A 17053-nucleotide genomic window follows, 5' to 3' on the forward strand; every position below is an offset into this window, starting at 1 on the left:
CCTTGAAATTGGTTATATGTATAGATCTACAATAGTAAGATTGCACACAAACCTGCTGACTTTCCCAGATCCAAACATAGTGGAAGTTTGAAAAGATGGGAAGAAGAAGTCTAAAATGACTTCCCTTCTTAGTTTATCAAAAGCATATCAGAGTCACGCAAGAATGGAACTCAAACCAGATGTAGACGAAAATCAGGCAACAACTGAATGTGCTAAAAAACAAAAGAAAGTATATAAGAAAAGGATCAAATGAGAAGGCAAGAAACGTAGAAAAAGCATAAAAATAGCTGCAAGTAAAGAAACCTCTTGGAACAAATTCATGTCAACAGGATCTGATGCAGGAATGGTAAAGGAAAAGCAAATTTAAACCAAAAGATGAAAGGTTAATATTGGCGATACAGCATAGTGGACTATGTACATGTTGGTTTACAAAGTCAATTGAACATGGGGAGAAAAAGACAAATGCAGATTCTGTAAAACAAAACTGGATGCAGTTACGCATCTTGTTGCTGGGTGTGATAAACAAATGGCAGAAAGCCTGTATACTGAAAGGCGTAATAATGTGGCAAGACTAATCCAAAAATAACATACCAAACCACAAAAATGCAGAAACCGCTCGTAGAAGGAGTAAAATCCAAATCGTTATATTAAATCGCTTTATTAAACCACTTCCACAGTAAAAAGTATAAGCGCTTTTGTCCCAAATATATGCTTACAAGGAACTTTATCATATACAATTATTGTATCTGATGAAGTTCTATGTAAGCACATATTTGGGACAAAAGCACTTATATTTTTTACTGTGGAAGTGGTTTAATAAAGCGATTTAATATGACGATTTGGATTTTACTCCTTCTGTGAGCAGTTTTTGCAATGTGGCAAGACTGTTGCACTGGGGATTGTGCAAATGTTACAATATAGATGTAGCTGACAAGCACTGAAAATATGAGCCACAAAGCATTAAAGAGAATGATGAAGTTTATATCACAAAGGGGTCACCCATTACCAACAGTTCTGAAAGTAGATGTGAGAAAACCAGATATAGTAGTCCATGAAAAGAAAACAAAAGTAGCATTGATCATTGAAATTGCTACACCCAGCGATTACAGTGTCTCATGTACAGAGAGACACAAAGTCATAAAATACTAGGATTTGAAGGCAGAAGTGAGGGCAATGTGGGAGATGAATACCTGGGCAGTTCTAATAGTAGTTGGAGGGAGCAATGGGTCTCCTATAAAAAAAAAAAATTACAGTCGTATTTAGATATGCTACAGATACATATAACTCCGTACAAATTACAGGAGTCAGTTCTGGACACATTGCAGTTTTTGGCTAACATCAAAGATTGAAACAATACTAATTTCATGAATTTTAATCATACTTTCACTTAGTAATGAGGTCCATTCCCATCATGGTACTAGAAATCCAAAAGACTTGGAGAAATTAAACCATGATAAACCTGTATCTCTTCCAAATGAGAGAATTCACACCTCCTTAATCTTGAAGTGTATTAGTATATAGCCCTGACCAAAGACCAGCAATGATTAATTTGTCTTACACTGACAAACAAATTATTATGCATTTAGCTTATGATAAGAAACAACATCTACATTGAATCTTACATTTACACTATAATTATTTACTTTATAATGACTATACCAGTTTGGTGTTGTTGCAGCACAAATAATACTAGCAATGTATAAAGGCTGTTGAGTAAAAAGAATATCGGAGTGTCAATTTTTTACCCTTCAGACTTAAATTATTCATGCTTTCTTCTACAGCCAGAACTTTATGGAACATTCCTCAGTATTCTCTTATACAAAACAAATCAAATGACTTACTGCAAAGAAGAAGCTCCACCATAATCTGACGTTATGGTCATCAGATTGTCTACTTCTTCCTCTCTCCAAGAAGGAACACACCACTGTAGACTATACACATTATCAATAACTAGGTGCTGCTCAGTTATATTTACAACTGAGTATTAATTCCTCACTCCATTTAAATATGTGTAGAGTATAGCTGTTATTGCTGCCATATAGCAATTGTCAAATAACTCTATTGGAATTTGGTTAAATAGTGCTATTGGTGATCAACCATCTTAAAAAATCACAAAATTACCTCTATTTATTAATATAGATGTACATTTCTCAAGAGCCATAACATCTGATATTGCAATCATTTTGTTCACATCAGGTTCTTACTTTACCAACAGCATATATAACTACATCTGTTTTAGCAAGCATACGTTTAATCCTAGGAGTACAGTTCAGAATAATATTATATTCTAAGTCATATTGTTGTAACATTGACTGTGCTATACAGCTACCTAAAATGTTGTTCTTCCTCATGAAAGATTAAAACTACAAGGTAATTTGCACTGGTGAACTGTTCTACCAGCAATCCCACCCCAGCATTCTGATCCAGTAACTTGTGCCCAAAATCCAATTCCTGTTACTAGACCCCCCCCCCAGGCCAACAACATAGAACATCACAGTTCCCTCCTGAAGAGTTCAGACCTTCTGCTACATTCCCCAGCTCCTGCTTGTGTTAGTCTTGTGTACTGTGTCCATTGATACCCTGTGCAAATGATATGACTGTGACCCACACCACCCTCCATCCTATGTGGTGTCGTGGTGTAATATGATTGTGACCCACACCATCCTCCATCCCATGTGGTGTCATGCAATGATATGACGGGACCCACACCATCTTCCATCCCATGTGGTGTTGTGCTATGATATGACATGACCCATACCATCCTCCATCCCATGTGGTGTCGTGCTATGATATGAATGTGACCCACACCATCCTCCATCCCATGTGGTGTCATGCAAATGATATGACTGTGACCCACGCCATCCTCCATCCCATATGGTCTCATGCTAATGTATGATGCACAGTAAAACCAGACCATCTATTGACCAGCAAATGCTAACAGGAACACTACATGCATCATATTTACTGTTTTTCCCTGTGCACACCATTTCCCAAAGTTGTTAGCCAGCCATTGCCACCTTGACAGCACAGTAACATCTTGTTCCTCTCAGTACCTAGGGACTTTTGCTGACAATGTCTCATCCTACTGATGATGACATCAGTTTCACCTGCAGCAGCTGATGTCAGTCTTGTTTCCATAATATATTGTGGAAGATGGTGCAAACTGCAAGCATCTTGTTGGCTATATTGGGCCAATACTGTAAGATATTATCAGATGTATTCAGGCATCAAAACTGTATATTCGGAAGTCCAAACACAGTCTTATGATGTCCCATGTCTGGGCATGAGCAGTGCTGAAATTCATCTCAACAACAGTTTTGTGGTTGCATACAGAGTCTGGAGCCAGGATTCAAAGGACTAGCCAGTATAATCTGCAAAACAGAACAAAGAAATCTTTTGGGGTGGAAGGAGATTGGTTGCATGCATATGATGTGTTGTCGGCACATATTTCTTAGATTGTCCCAGTACATATGAACAAGAAGACCCTATGTGAAATCACCATACTAAAAATGGGGGGTCTATATTATAATACAGAAAATCCTTTTAAGCGAACGCGAAAACACCGACACGTAGTGCGCAAAACGTGATTATGTCGAACGTACTAAACCGCGAAATCCAAAAAGTCGAAGTGTCATGGTTGGCCTGTCTGCAGTACAGCTCCGTAAGGTAAGTGTGCGATAGTTATGGACCTTAGGGTTAGGTTGTGGGTTAAGGTAAGTGCATAGATAGGTAATGTATGTAAGGTTTAGTGTAGGGTTGGAATTAGGGTTTTGTTAAATGTATGTGTGTGGATTATTTGTTTTGTTTTGGTATATCGCTGTAGGGTAAGTGTGCGATAGTTACGGACCTTAGGGTTAGGGTGCGGGTTAAGGTAAGTGCATAGATAGTAATGTATGTTAGGTTTAGTGTAGGGTTAGACATAGGGTTTTGGTGCTTTACTTTAGGGTTAGAAGTAGGGTTTTGGTTAGTGTATGTATGTGGTTTATTTATTTTGTTTGGGTAGTCAGTATGTAGTGGGAGGTGGAGTTGGCTGACTATGGGGATTCGACTATTTGTATTTCGCGGTTTAGTACATTTGGCATATTCGCAGTTCGCGCAATACATGTCAGTGTTTTCGTGTTCACTTAAAGGGATTTTCGCTATTATAATATAGACTCAAAAATGGGCATATAAGTGCAACATATGCCAGATGTGGGAATCATGAAAACTAGCAGAAAGCTGGACACATAAATTGGCAATAATTCCCTGTGCATTGTGGTGTACTTGGAAGTTGATAGTATCCTTTCCTACTGATGTATCTTTGACCTTGTGTGTCAGGGGAGGCTTTATAGCCACATGAGTGTAGTCTATAGCATCCAGTGTCCTAGGGAAGGGGGTGATGTTTCAGAAGCCACACATTGTGCTAAGTCTGTCCATTTCCATCCTGTAGAAGTATGTGTGTTCATTAACATGTATTACCATAACATGGGGGGAACTTATTGAGACTCTATGAGGCAGAAGTCTGGGAAATGCCCAATGTATCCATTGCTGAAAGTGTCCTATAGCTAGGATGCTATGAATGACATAAACTTTGGTATCCACATGTACAGGAAGACCTTGCATTCCATGAGGTTCAGGCTATGGATTAAATATGATGTATCCCAGTCCAGTCTGATTTACTGTCTGGTCATTAGTGGGACATGGTAGATCAAGAGCTGTCATTAATACCAATGAACTTAAGGTCATTTAACACAGTCAACAGCTATAGAAATATAGTAGCTGCTACCCTGCTATTTTTCTACATGTCGTTTTCATATACAGTTCTGCCCAGTCAAGCTGCAAGACATCTGCACTGACAACATTCATCTGCTTCTTTTATTTATCTTTATACACTCAGTTCCCTGAAAATTATAATTCACATCTGTTTATACACTCATTTACACTGGAAATACCTTGCACCTTGTATACTATGCAACCTTTCTATAAATTCCTGTGGATCTCAATTCTTCTGCTGTGGTAATGTAACTTTGTCTCAGGTTTCCATGATGACAGACACCTCTGTGGCTATACAGTCAGTAATGCAAAGCTGCTTATCACTTCAGCTGTGTTTGAGCACTTAGAATCTCGTATGTTATTCTACAGCACCAAATGTAAGAGAACAAAAATGTTACTGTGGATCAGCTACACACACTAATAGTGACTGAATACATTCTAAATACGCTTTCCTTTTTTTTTTTGTAGTGATTAACCCAACTCTGAAGATTGATGACAGCAATACTCGCATTCTGATTGGATGCCTGGTGGCAATAATCTTTATCCTGATTGCCATAATTGTTATCATCCTGTGGCGGCAGTTCTGGCAAAAAATATTAGAAAAGGTAAACAGGAAGTCAATACAGGCACCAAGTAGTATTATTGTCCTGTAATATTACCTGCTTTGGAGCCACAATTTCATACTAATCTATTCAGTAATGTCATAACACACATTTTTTTTGGATGAAGTTTAACTTGTTGCTTAAGAAGCAGCCATTTAGCCATTTAGTTCTGCTCTGTCTTCTTAGACTGTGACTAAATCTGCTTGGGTAGATACCATATTGTACAAAATCATTTCTATTGTTAGTTACCATTATATGATTCCATGGTTTTTACATCAGTGATTTTTATTCCACCTGTTACAGTTTTGGTGACCACATTAAAATAAATAATGTAATGGACCTAGAAGAATTAGCACAGTTGAGGGGTCCCAACATATTTAATAGAATATATCCACTCTGTGACAGAAAAAGTCAACAACCCTCAAATGTTAAACATTCAGGGTTGTAGCAGTATTAAAGTATAGAGCTCCAGAAATATTAAATTGTTGAAGCTTCCAAATGGAGTAATAGAGTCTAGGAGCTTAGCAGATTTAACAAAGTCAGAAAGACCAAAGCTGGACTGATAAAATCAGAGTTAATGAATCTGGGGTATTGGTTATATAAGCAAAGTCAAGCATACCAAAATAATTAATTGAATAAGGTGACCCATAGCAAGGGTAATGAAGTCTGTTTATTGTATCAGAAAAAGCATAATTACAAGGCCGCAGTAAGATTAACAGAAAGGAAGACCACCAAGTTAAATGCAATGAGAAACAATAGCAGAATAAGCATACTCATGGGGGTTGCAGACTTAATAAAGTCAGAGGACCTAGAAAAGCATTAAATGAGCCAGGGGGTCTCATTATAGTTGACGTATTCAGAGGCATATAACAGCATTAATGAGAGAAAACTTCAGAACAAAATTAACTATACCAGTGGTTCTCCAGTAATCTCACGAGTTTCTCAGAAAGACCCTTTTTTTCTGGAATAGATTTGGGTCACTGAAAGGGCTGGCCAGACAGTGGAATAGGATTAACTGACCAATGACCAGCTCTTCTATCCCAAGAAGGGAATTTTGGAAGAACCTCTGCCTATAAGATCGCTGGTGCTGACTAGAAACATTGCAGATCAACACACCAGTAAGGGGAGTATGATGGATGTGCTAAATCATAGCACATCACTCCATGGTAAGGATTGTGACTTACCACTGCTGCAGGATGACGGCTCCCAGCCCCTGATCCACATCTCCCCATAAGGTCCTTACTCCCCTCCCTTCTTTTTATGCCACAAGCTTGTAAACAAACACTAAATCATTCTGCTCGAGTAAACAACAGAAGACAGTGTGTAACAACAATATGGGCTGGAGCCTATATCTTTAGCTTCAAAACTGTAACCACAGTGCACCCTGCTGGAAGAAAAGCCACAAGTAAAAGCATTTTTATGACTGTTTGATCTCAAGAATAAACTAAAATGTCTGCCGGGGCAATTATTTCTATTGTCTAAAGAAATAGATAATTGTATTGTTTCAAATGTGTACAAAGTTTACAAAACTGATACAACTACACAAAAGAAAAAAAGAAATAATAAATTTTGAGTTTTTAACAAATGATGCGGTTTTAAGACAAAGTCTTAATGATGTTCAAGTTCTATAGTCAGCTCAACTCGTGTATTAATAATTTGGCTACTGCGTCTTGTCTTGGATCTTAGTAAGAACATCAACTCACCAGCACTTGCTTGCTCCTATGTGTGTGTTATGTATTAGTTATTTTTCTAGATTGATAGTCAAAAGCCAGATTAGTCTCTACAAAAATGCCCTTATGTCAGACTATCCTATCCTAAAGCATATTTCCCAGATGAACTCTGTAATGTCATTGTGTTGATAAAATAACTAAGTTTAGGTATTCATTAATATTTATTATTAAATATTTTTAAACCTAACAACTGTGGATGTTTTGTGTTTTGTGTATTTAAGCTCTAAATTACTTTGCATGTGTGTGTGTGTGTGTGTGTGTAAAGCCACCTAATATCTATCAGCGTGATGATATTGATGATATATATATATATATATATACACAGTGATATAATCAACCCTCCCTGAAGGGCCTTATAGTAGCTGATATCAGTCAAAAGAACAAAAGCTTACCCTTATAGCCCAAGAACCTGACATAGCTGCAGATCCTTGGCCAGGCTTCCTGGGGCAGTGTCTGGGTGTATGTATATAAATCAAATCTGAACTTGTGTGTGTGTCAGCTACTTGAGCAGGGGACATGAAGCACTGGTTGGTTGGAGAGGGCGCTAGAGGTTTTACCGAGTTTAGACCAGTTGGCTATCTGGACCCTATAGCTGTGCCAAGTAGGAGTCTTATTGAGGATCTGGAGAGAAAGAGAAAGAGTATTAGGACTGACTGTGATCTCTGTGTGCTCTTAATGAAATTATACTAAGAGTCATGTGTACTTGTTAATATCATGTGTGTGCATGGGTGTCCATATTAATTTGTTTGGCAATGGTTAGATAGGCACATCATAAATTAATTGTTTGATAGTGGTGAGAGTTAGCCACATCACAAACTAATTGGACTTGTGGTGGTATGGATAGTGAATAGGTTAGCTTGTGTCTGGGTCACAGAAAAGGTTTTTTTGCATTTCCAAATCAGCCATGCAGTGAATATTCAGAAAAAGTGGATCACATTGTTTTATTTCTTTGCAGGGAGAGTCAGGAAAGCAGGCATGCATGTTGAGAAGTCAGTAAGGCAAAGTCGTATAGAGCCAGTTGGCTGAGAAATGCCAGGCTCTGATCTTGTATCTTGGACACCTGCCTGTGCTAGTGACATGATTGCAGCTTTGGCCTCCAGCTGAATCAGAAAAACAGCAACAATGAGGATGATCAGACTGGCCATGGATATACAACATTCAGAGAATGGACAGCTCAACCTTTACAAAAGCTTCTGACCTCTCCATCTGGTCATTGAGTTGGTTGAGTTGGATTTCAGGCATTTTTCTGAATTCTCTATTAGAGAAGGAGAGACAGAGGCATCATTTGGTGATGCTGACTTAATTTATTTAGTCAAGGATATTTGGGTACCTTTGCAACCAGACCCCAGAACACTCTAAGGTCAAGCTCTTTCTTCCACAATTTACAAGAGGGGATAATTTTGATTACACTCTAATATCCTTTGAGAGGGTATATAAACAGTATGATGTTGACCAAAGGCTCTGGGTACAGTTCCTGACCCTCTTACTCCATAGTAAAGCTGTAATTGTGCTGTCTAAACTATCTGATCATGAATGTTTTGATTATACTGCTGTTAAGAATTGTTTGCTATAATTTTTTAAGAGCTTGAGGAAAGCTCTAGGAAGATTTTGTGAGCATAGACACAAGGAGGATGAAAAGTGTAAGTGAGAATATGGGACTGAACTGACTGGTATTTTCATAGGTAGATGAGCTAGAGGAGGTCACCACTTTTAAAGGGCTGTCAGACCTTTCTATGTGCTCTCAGTGTAACATTTTGCCTAAGGACATGAGGATCTACCCTCTAGTTAGACAATGTGCTACTTCAGTGCTCAGAAGGAAGAAGGAGACCTATACCTAAAGTGGCAGGGCATCATAATTGCATGGCGGGATACACCCAGTGCTGCTCATGGGTCTAAGGGAATTACGATGGGGGCAGCAGACTGCCCAACAAAAAATCTGCCAGTAGCAGGGGAACTTCCTAGTCCAGGTACACATCCAGGACCTAGGGTGTTTTGTTTTGAATGGGTAACCAGTTGTGCCATAAGCATAGCATGATGTCCAGAGAGGCAAGGTGGGGAACAAAAAGGTGAGGGAACCAGTAAGGGGAAGAGAAAATGCCATCAGTAGGTTGAGTCTTATGGCAAAGGATACCAAACTACCACCAGGCTGAATCAGCCGCCATAGTGAATGGCAAAATGAAACGCAACCTAAAAGGCTGTATGATTGCAGCTTTGGTTGTAAAGACCTCAGCAGTGGTTACAGGAGAGAGGAATTTGCCTGGGCAGTCATGGATAGTCAGAGCTTTAGAGGAGAAATATTTGGAATACCTTTGGCTAAGGTTCACCTTGACTGGAAAGGTGGAAAGGAAGGCAGCAAGTAGGTGTATTTGTGGGGGCAGCTAGATGGAGAAGGAGCAAATGATTTTGGATTATGCAGTACCATTACAGATTGCAGTTACAGCCAGGACTGGTGAGGTGGTTACTTCATGGAGTGAGCTACCCTGTAGCAGTGAGATTGAAGGTGAGCCATAGCTGCTTGTGGGTACTGATGATCTCTTGGACAGAGTGACTGTAAGGGCAGAGGTAAGTAGTAGTACCCAGGCTGGTAGTGAGGCACTGCTTTCAGAGGATACAAGACTTCCTGTGGAAGGGGAGCTGGGAAGAATAACAAAGAGAGAGTTGAGACAGACTCAGCTCTCAGACCCTACATTACAAGGCCTGAGGCAGGTAGTTAGTGAGGTACCTGATTCTCAAGGGAAGGGGGAATCTGTATACTGGGACAAAGGGTTACTGTATAGAGAGTGTACCCCTAGAGGGCTAGAATGTGAGAGGATACAGCAGTTGGTAGTGCCTAGAGCCTACCATCTGCTGCTTCTAGCCATAGCCCATGCTATTCCCTTTGCAGGTCATATGGGCATAAAATTTACAAAGAGATGTATTATGCAGAACTTCTATTGGCCTGGAATTTCCAGAGATGTAACAGGGTACTGCCGGACCTGTGAGCAGTGACATAAGGTAGGCAAGGCAGGAGACAAAGTGAAAGCTTCTTTGATGCCTTTGCCTGTGATTGAGGAGCCATTTCAGAGGGTAGCTATGGATATTGTGGGGCCTTTGAGTACCCCAAGTTCCACAGGGAAAAAGTATATCCTAGTAGTAGTACATTATGCTACCAGATACCCTGAGGCCGTGGCTTTGTCCTCCATTGAGGCAGCAAAGGTGGAAAATGTTTTGTTAGAGATTTTCAGCAGGGTAGGTTTCCCAAAAGAAATACTGACTGACAGAGATGCCAATTTCATGTCAGACCTCTTGGCTTGTCTGTTGAGGTACTGTGGGGTGAAGCACCTAAAGACCACCTCCTACCATCCCCGGACTAATGGTCTTGTTGAGAGGTTAAACTCTACACTCAAGTCCATGCTACGGGAATTTAAAGACTATTTTAAGAGGAATTGAGACAAATATTTGCCCCGTCTGTTGTTTGCTTACAGAGAGGTTTCCGAGGAATCCACAGGTTTTTCAAACTTTGAGTTGTTGTATGGGCATAGGGTGAGGGGGCCTCTAGACTTAATTTGAGATTGTGAGTGTGAATCTCACAAGGAGTCTGGTGTGGCATATGTCCTAAACCTCAGGACAAGGTTCAGGGAACTCATGGGCTTGGCTCAGGAGAACCTAGCAGAAGCCCAACAGCAGAAATAGGTCTGGTATGACAGGAATGCTCAAGCTAGAGAGTATGCTGTAGGGCAGAAGGTAACGGTTCTCATTCCTGTCAGACACAACAGGCTGCAAGCAGCCTAGGAGGGACCCTACAAGGTGGTAAGGAAGGTCAATTATGTTAACTACATGGTGGAACTGCTAGGTAGGAGACAGGGGTACAAATTTTACCATGTTAACATGATGAAACCTTACCATGATACGGAGGCCCTTGTGCTGAGTATTTGCAGTGGATTGCAGGAGGAGTCTGAGGGAGATCTGGTGACTGATCTTTTCAATGAGGCTCGGACTGACACCTCAGTGGAAGGGGTAACAATGTCCCAGCAGCTACCTCCTACCCAGGTTTGAGAAGTCTGAGCAGTGTTACAGGAGTTTGGAGACATAGGTTCATAGGTTGATACTAGGCTATCTGTCCTAGGGCATTTATAAGCCTAGCCAGAGTGTGTTTGGCTTTCGCCACCCTTTTAGATTAGTTGACCATGCCTCTGTATAGTAGGTCACAGAAGATAGCCCTTTTAAGGTTAGTTTACTGTGCCTCTGTCTAGTAGGGTCACGGAAGAGATCCCAGGGGTAAACCTACGATCTCCCATCCACTCGTCAAGATTTCTCTTGAAGAGGGTCATTGAGGGGCTCTGCCTAACATAAATTGGGATTTTGTTCCAGAGTGAAGGGAGCCTCTGGGATATGAATCTGTCCCTCCAGCATGTCCTATTTATTTCTGTGCTGAGGTTTAAGTCCCTGGAGCATGTAGCTCTAAGGGATTTCGATTTCCTGAGGTGGAACATGTCCATTAATTCTGGTTTGGACATGGCTTTATACGTCAGGCACAGATCGCCTCTGAGTAGGCAGTAAGCAACTGAGTAGAGCTGGAGTTTCTTTAGCCTAACTGCGTAGGGCATCTGTTTGAGTCCCTTGATCCTCTTGGTGAGGTACTTTTGGGGTCTTTCCAGTTGCTGCAGGTGTCGGGTAAGGTACATCCCAAATGGGGCATTGTATTCAATTATGGGCCTGATGAGTGATGAGTAGAGGGGCACAATGGCCTCTCTTGATCTAGATGTGAACCCTTTCGTGACAAGGTGGGCTATATAGAAGGTCTTTCTAACCACTTTGGCAATGTGATTGTCAAAGGAGAGATTGCTATCTACTTAGGTCCCCAAATCCCTAATTACTTCTATACTTAATGGATTACCACCTATGTGGTAATTTGTGGGCACATTGTTTTTCCCAAAGGGGATGACTATGCACTTTTTGGCATTTAGTTTTAGGCCATGGCTCTGGCACCAGTTATCCATCTCTGTGAGACCCTTTTGGAGGATGCTTGTGTCAGTCGGTGAGTCTAGTATGGCACCCAGTTTGCAGTCATCTACAAACTTGGTCAGCCATAGTCCTCCCATGTTAGCCTGTACCTCAGAGAAATATATACCAAACAAGAGAGGTCCCAGGGCTGAGCCTTTTGGGACACCACTTGTAACTGGTTAAGAGTCTGACATGGCACCTGCAATTCTGACCATGTGGGTTCTATCCCTGAGCCAGTCTGCAACCCATCTTGTGACATAGGGGTTGATATTTAAGCTGATGAGCTTATTTATGATGCCCGAGTGGGGTATTGTGTTGAAGGCTTTTGCAAGGTCCAGGTAGGCTGTGTGGACTACCTTCCCTTCATCTATGGCCTTGGTGACTGTTTCAAAGAAGTTGACCAGGTTCAAGAGGCAAGATCTGCCTTTAACAAAGCTGAATTGGGTAGGATCCAGTGTTTGGAGGTTCCCAATGTCTTTGTTTATGAGTTCCATGATGATACGCTCCATAGCTTTGCAGACCAGGCTAGTCAGGCTTATAGGGCTTATAGTTTCCGGGGTCCGTTGTGGCACACCACCTTTGTGGAGTGGGACCACTGTTGCTGTACGCCATTCCTTGGGTACATATCCTGCAGTAAGGCTGAGATTGAACAGTGACTTTATGTGAGGGTTCAGTTCTTCTTGGAGCTCATGTAAGACACAGCCCAGGACACCGTCCAGTCCCATTGATGCTGTGTTTTTTGCTTTGGAGAGGGCGGCTCTCACCTGTGCATCTGTGATGTCAGGGAGGCTACACTCTGTTGGGATAGACATTTGATCTTTTGGGGGGAAGGGGGGGGGAGTTTGCACTGAACCTGTCTGCCAGGATGTTGGCAATGTCTGTGGGTTTGTTGTATTTTTTGTCATTTTGCACTAACTCAGAGCATATCTGGTAGTTGCCACCCAGGTTCCTGACATAACTAAAGAAGGCCTTGTGATTATCTTTAGCGTCTTGTGCAATTTTTCTTTCGAAGCTGGCCTTAGATGATTTTATGAGGGATCGTAGTTTCTTGCTAGTACTGATCAGAGATGCCTTCCCTTTTTGGGATTTTGCTCTATCATGTAGTAGCTTCCTCCTTCTGCTGTATACCTTATTTACAGCTGGGGTCCACCAGATAGGTTTCCTGCCTTTAGAGGAGTGAGTCTTAGTTTTATTTGGGATAGCATGATCCATGCATTCCTGTAGGTGTCCATAGAATGCGTTTGTAAAGGCTTCTGCGGTTTGGGCCGTATTTACCACTGGCCCGGGGCTTTGAAGGATTCCACCTCAGTTTTGAGAAGTGTGAAGTTTGCTTTTGAGAAGTTCTTCACCATGGTTTCCTTGGCTGGGGGTGGGGATGGGATATGGATGTCCAGTGAGATTAATTTATGGTCATATCTTACCAATGAGGGGTATACCTCTGGTATGGAACATAGAGTCCCCATGTTGGTGATGATCAGGTCCAATATGTTTTCCCCTCTTGTGGAAGAAGTTGTTCCATAGCATTTGAGTTTATAAATTCTAGGAACCATTGGGTGAGGGTGTTGGGGCTTGAGTAGTGCTCCCAGTCTATGTTTGGGTAGTTGAAGTCACCCAATATGATGGTGTTTGGAGCGACCTTCATATTCTCCAGTGTTCTCAGGAAAGCTGAGTGGGGTTCCTGAGTTTGGGAGGGTGGTCTGTAGCAGGCTACAAACTGAAAGGAAGTTTTGCCCACTGTTAGTTGCACATGGATGGTCTCCAATGCTTTGTGCAGTGCCACTAACCTGGAGGTGTGAGTATCTTTGATGAATATGGATACTCCCCCTTCTTTTGTGGTTCGGTCCGAGTTTTGGGGCCGAAAAGCATGGTATGAGGTATAACCTGGTAGTGCTGGGGTGCTCTCCGGAGCCTTGAACCAGGTTTCTGTTACTGCACAGATATCGATATTCTCCATACTGAGGAGAGCCTCGAGTGCGTGCATCTTGAGGTTTAGACTTCTGGCATTGAGCAGCATTACCCTTAGTTTATTTTTCTTTGTGTTGTCTATGGAGGTGGGTTTGTCTTTTAAGTCTTGCCTAAAAAAGGCACTATGGGGGTGGCAAGAGCCTTAGCCAATATTCGAAAGCCCAGGGGTGACAGGTGCAAGCTGTCCCTAGCGAAGCAACGTGGCTTGTCGAGCATGTCATCCCAGGCTGACAGACACTGGATCCCCTTTGAATGACACCAATACTTTAGCCAATTGTTAAAATTGATAATTTTGTCTTTATACTGTGGCATCATTCTTGGTGAGGGTAAGATGCTACTCAACATCAGGGTCATACCGGCCTGGGCTACATGATCAGAGAGCTCCTCTATGTCTCTTTTCATGTAGTCCAGGGAGGTACATCTCAGGTCATTCACACCAGTATGGACATTGACGGAGTCATATTTGTACTTGCTTTGGAGTGACCTGAGTGCTTGTGTTATGTGGCGGATCCTGGCACCCAACAGGCAGCTTACAGTGACCTTCTCCTTGTTCAGCCTGGTGAGTGGGACGTCAGTGTGTCTGACAATAGAGTCACCTATTACAAGTGTATTAGGTGTGTTGTTTAGCCTTAAGGGCTGTGACTGTGTGGCACACTGACTTTGTGAACTATGTGATACGTGGGTATTGTTGTGGGGTAGCAGTTGCTTGGATGTCTGCTTTGGAGGTCTCTGCTGCTTGGGCAGATTTTTATTTAGAGCCTCCGAGTATGTTTTTCTGTGTTTATGTGTTTGGTTTGCTGTTTTGATAGGTCTATGTGAGACTGGATTTGTGGTGTGTGTGGTTACCTTCTCCTCCTGACAGACTGTGCCAGTACTGGGTTGAGAGAGCTCAGCCTCCAGTTTGGCTATATAGTTGCATCTCTCACATATATTTGAGCTTGTTGGGAGGAGGAGAGGGTGGTCTGTGCACATAAGGCAGTTGTAACATTGCCACAAGATTCCCAGAGTCACCAGCTGGACTGGAGAGTAAACCCAAAACTGACTTTTGGACATGCCAGAATAGTATAAGGAACTACTTTTTGACTGATCAAAAAGGACCAATAGGGAGTCAAGTACTTAAAGGGAGTATAAGGGTGTGCAGTGCTTTAGTTTATTAGTGCTTATTTATAAGATTACTTATACGAGCAACTGCAGGGCTTTAGAATGAAAATAGAGTGCTTACTTTGAGATTTAGAACAGTTCTAAGGGAAAAAGTAAAGAGCAGACTTTGTGGAGCCGGAAATAGTTTAAACCTGTTTAAGCGGCACTGCCCGATGCTGCTCTATACGCAAAATCGTGCAAAACCACGCAAATGCAGGTTTTAAAGCAGGGAAACTAAAAGAGATAGGAATTGACCCAAAACAGCCAATGGATACAGGACGCCAAAGGCCTATTAGGCAGGCCCCTTATAGGGTGCCTGAGAGAGTCAGACATACTCTGAGGAAGTAGATACAGGAAATGTTGGAACTAGGGATAATTCAAAAGTCCAACAGTCCCTGGGCCTCCCCAGTGGTGCTGGTACCAAAGAGGAATGGCAGCACCAGGTTCTGTGTAGACTACAGGAGATTAAATAGTCACACAGAGTCAGATGCTTACCCCATGCCTACGACAGATAAAGCCCTAGAGCAGCTGGGTGGGGCTAAGTATCTTACCACCATGGATCGTACCAAGGGTTACCGGTATGTGCCCTTGACTCCCAGTGCTAGAGAGAGGTCAGGCTTTGTGACTCCTTTTGGCTTTTATGAGTTCACAAAGATGACCTTTGGGATGAAAAATGCCCCAGCGACTTTCCAGAGGATGGTAGATCATATCCTAGCAGGAGAAGGAGGGTTTGCTCTTGCTTACCTAGATGATATTGCCATCTACAGTCATTCCTGGCAAGAGCACCTTCAGCCTGTCAGGGAGGTGCTGGGCAGACTACAGAGGGCAGGGTTGATGATTAAGCCCAGCAAATGTCAGGTGGATATGGCAGAGATCTTCTACCTGGGACATAGAGTGGGAAGTGGTAAGATCAGGCCAGAACCTGCCAAAGTAGAAGCCATTCAGGCATGACCTGCACCTGTTACCAAAAAGCAGGTGAGGGCATTCTTAGGAACAGCAGGGTACTACAGAAAGTTTGTCCCCATTTATAGTACCATAGCTGTTCCCCTCACAAACCTGACAAGGAAAAACAGGCCAGATAAGGTAGTGTGGACCACAGCACATGAGCAGGCATTCCAGAAGCTTAAAGAAGCTTTGGGAGGGTCCCCTGTGTTAGCCAGTCCAGATCACAGCAAAGAATTTGTTGTGAAGGTGGATGTTTCGAACCATGGGGTGGGGGCTGTACTTAGCCAGATTTCTTCAGAGGGAGAAGCACACCCAGTGGTTTGCCTTAGTTGTAGGCTCCAACTCAGGGAGGAATACTATGCAGCTGTAGAAAAGGAATGTCTAGCCATAGTGTGAGCACTGCAGAAACTTCACCCTTATCTGTATGGAAGAAAATTAACTGTAGTTACAGATCACAATCCCCTAACATGGTTACGTTGAGCCAGCCAGCAGAATGCCAAGTTACTAAGGTGGAGCCTAGGGTTGCAAGCATATGATATGTCAGTGCAGCACTGCAGTGGGATTAGCAATGTCAATGCAGATGGGCTCTCAAGACAGGGAATGGGGTATGATATACTCAGACCTAACCCTCTCATGCAACATTTCTCAATGGTCACTTGAAAAATTGGCCTGAGTTCTCCGGGGGTGGGGGGGTATGTGAAGGCTGCCAGCCTAGCTAGATAGAATTTAGTAAAGAATTCTACGTCATTGTAAATATTAATATGATCCACAGGCTTGTGTAACAAATGTAAGAAAATTGTGTTATGTTCTGAGCTTCAAAAATGTAACCACAGTGCACTCTGCTGGAAGAAAGCTGACAAGTAAAACATTTTATGACTGTTTGATCTCAAGCTCAGAGACAGGATGTCTGGGCTGGGAAATTCTTTCTATTGTCTT

The 17053-nt window shown here is 42.1% G+C and overlaps 1 protein-coding gene across 2 annotated transcripts in view; it reads left to right on the forward strand.

Annotated features, from left to right (window-relative positions):
* DDR2 (discoidin domain receptor tyrosine kinase 2) overlaps positions 1 to 17053 on the forward strand; it is a 1067915-nt gene that overhangs the window by 873812 nt on the left and 177050 nt on the right. For both annotated transcript variants that reach the window (XM_044085379.1, XM_044085380.1), the window contains one exon: positions 5221 to 5357. In XM_044085379.1, the coding sequence (XP_043941314.1) occupies positions 5221 to 5357 (137 nt within the window). The remainder of the gene's footprint in view (positions 1 to 5220; positions 5358 to 17053) is intronic.

The sequence above is a fragment of the Protopterus annectens genome, chromosome 10.part0 (assembly GCF_019279795.1).
Source record: "Protopterus annectens isolate FY-2018-M chromosome 10.part0, PAN1.0, whole genome shotgun sequence".
Classification (NCBI taxonomy): Eukaryota; Metazoa; Chordata; order Ceratodontiformes; family Protopteridae; genus Protopterus; species Protopterus annectens.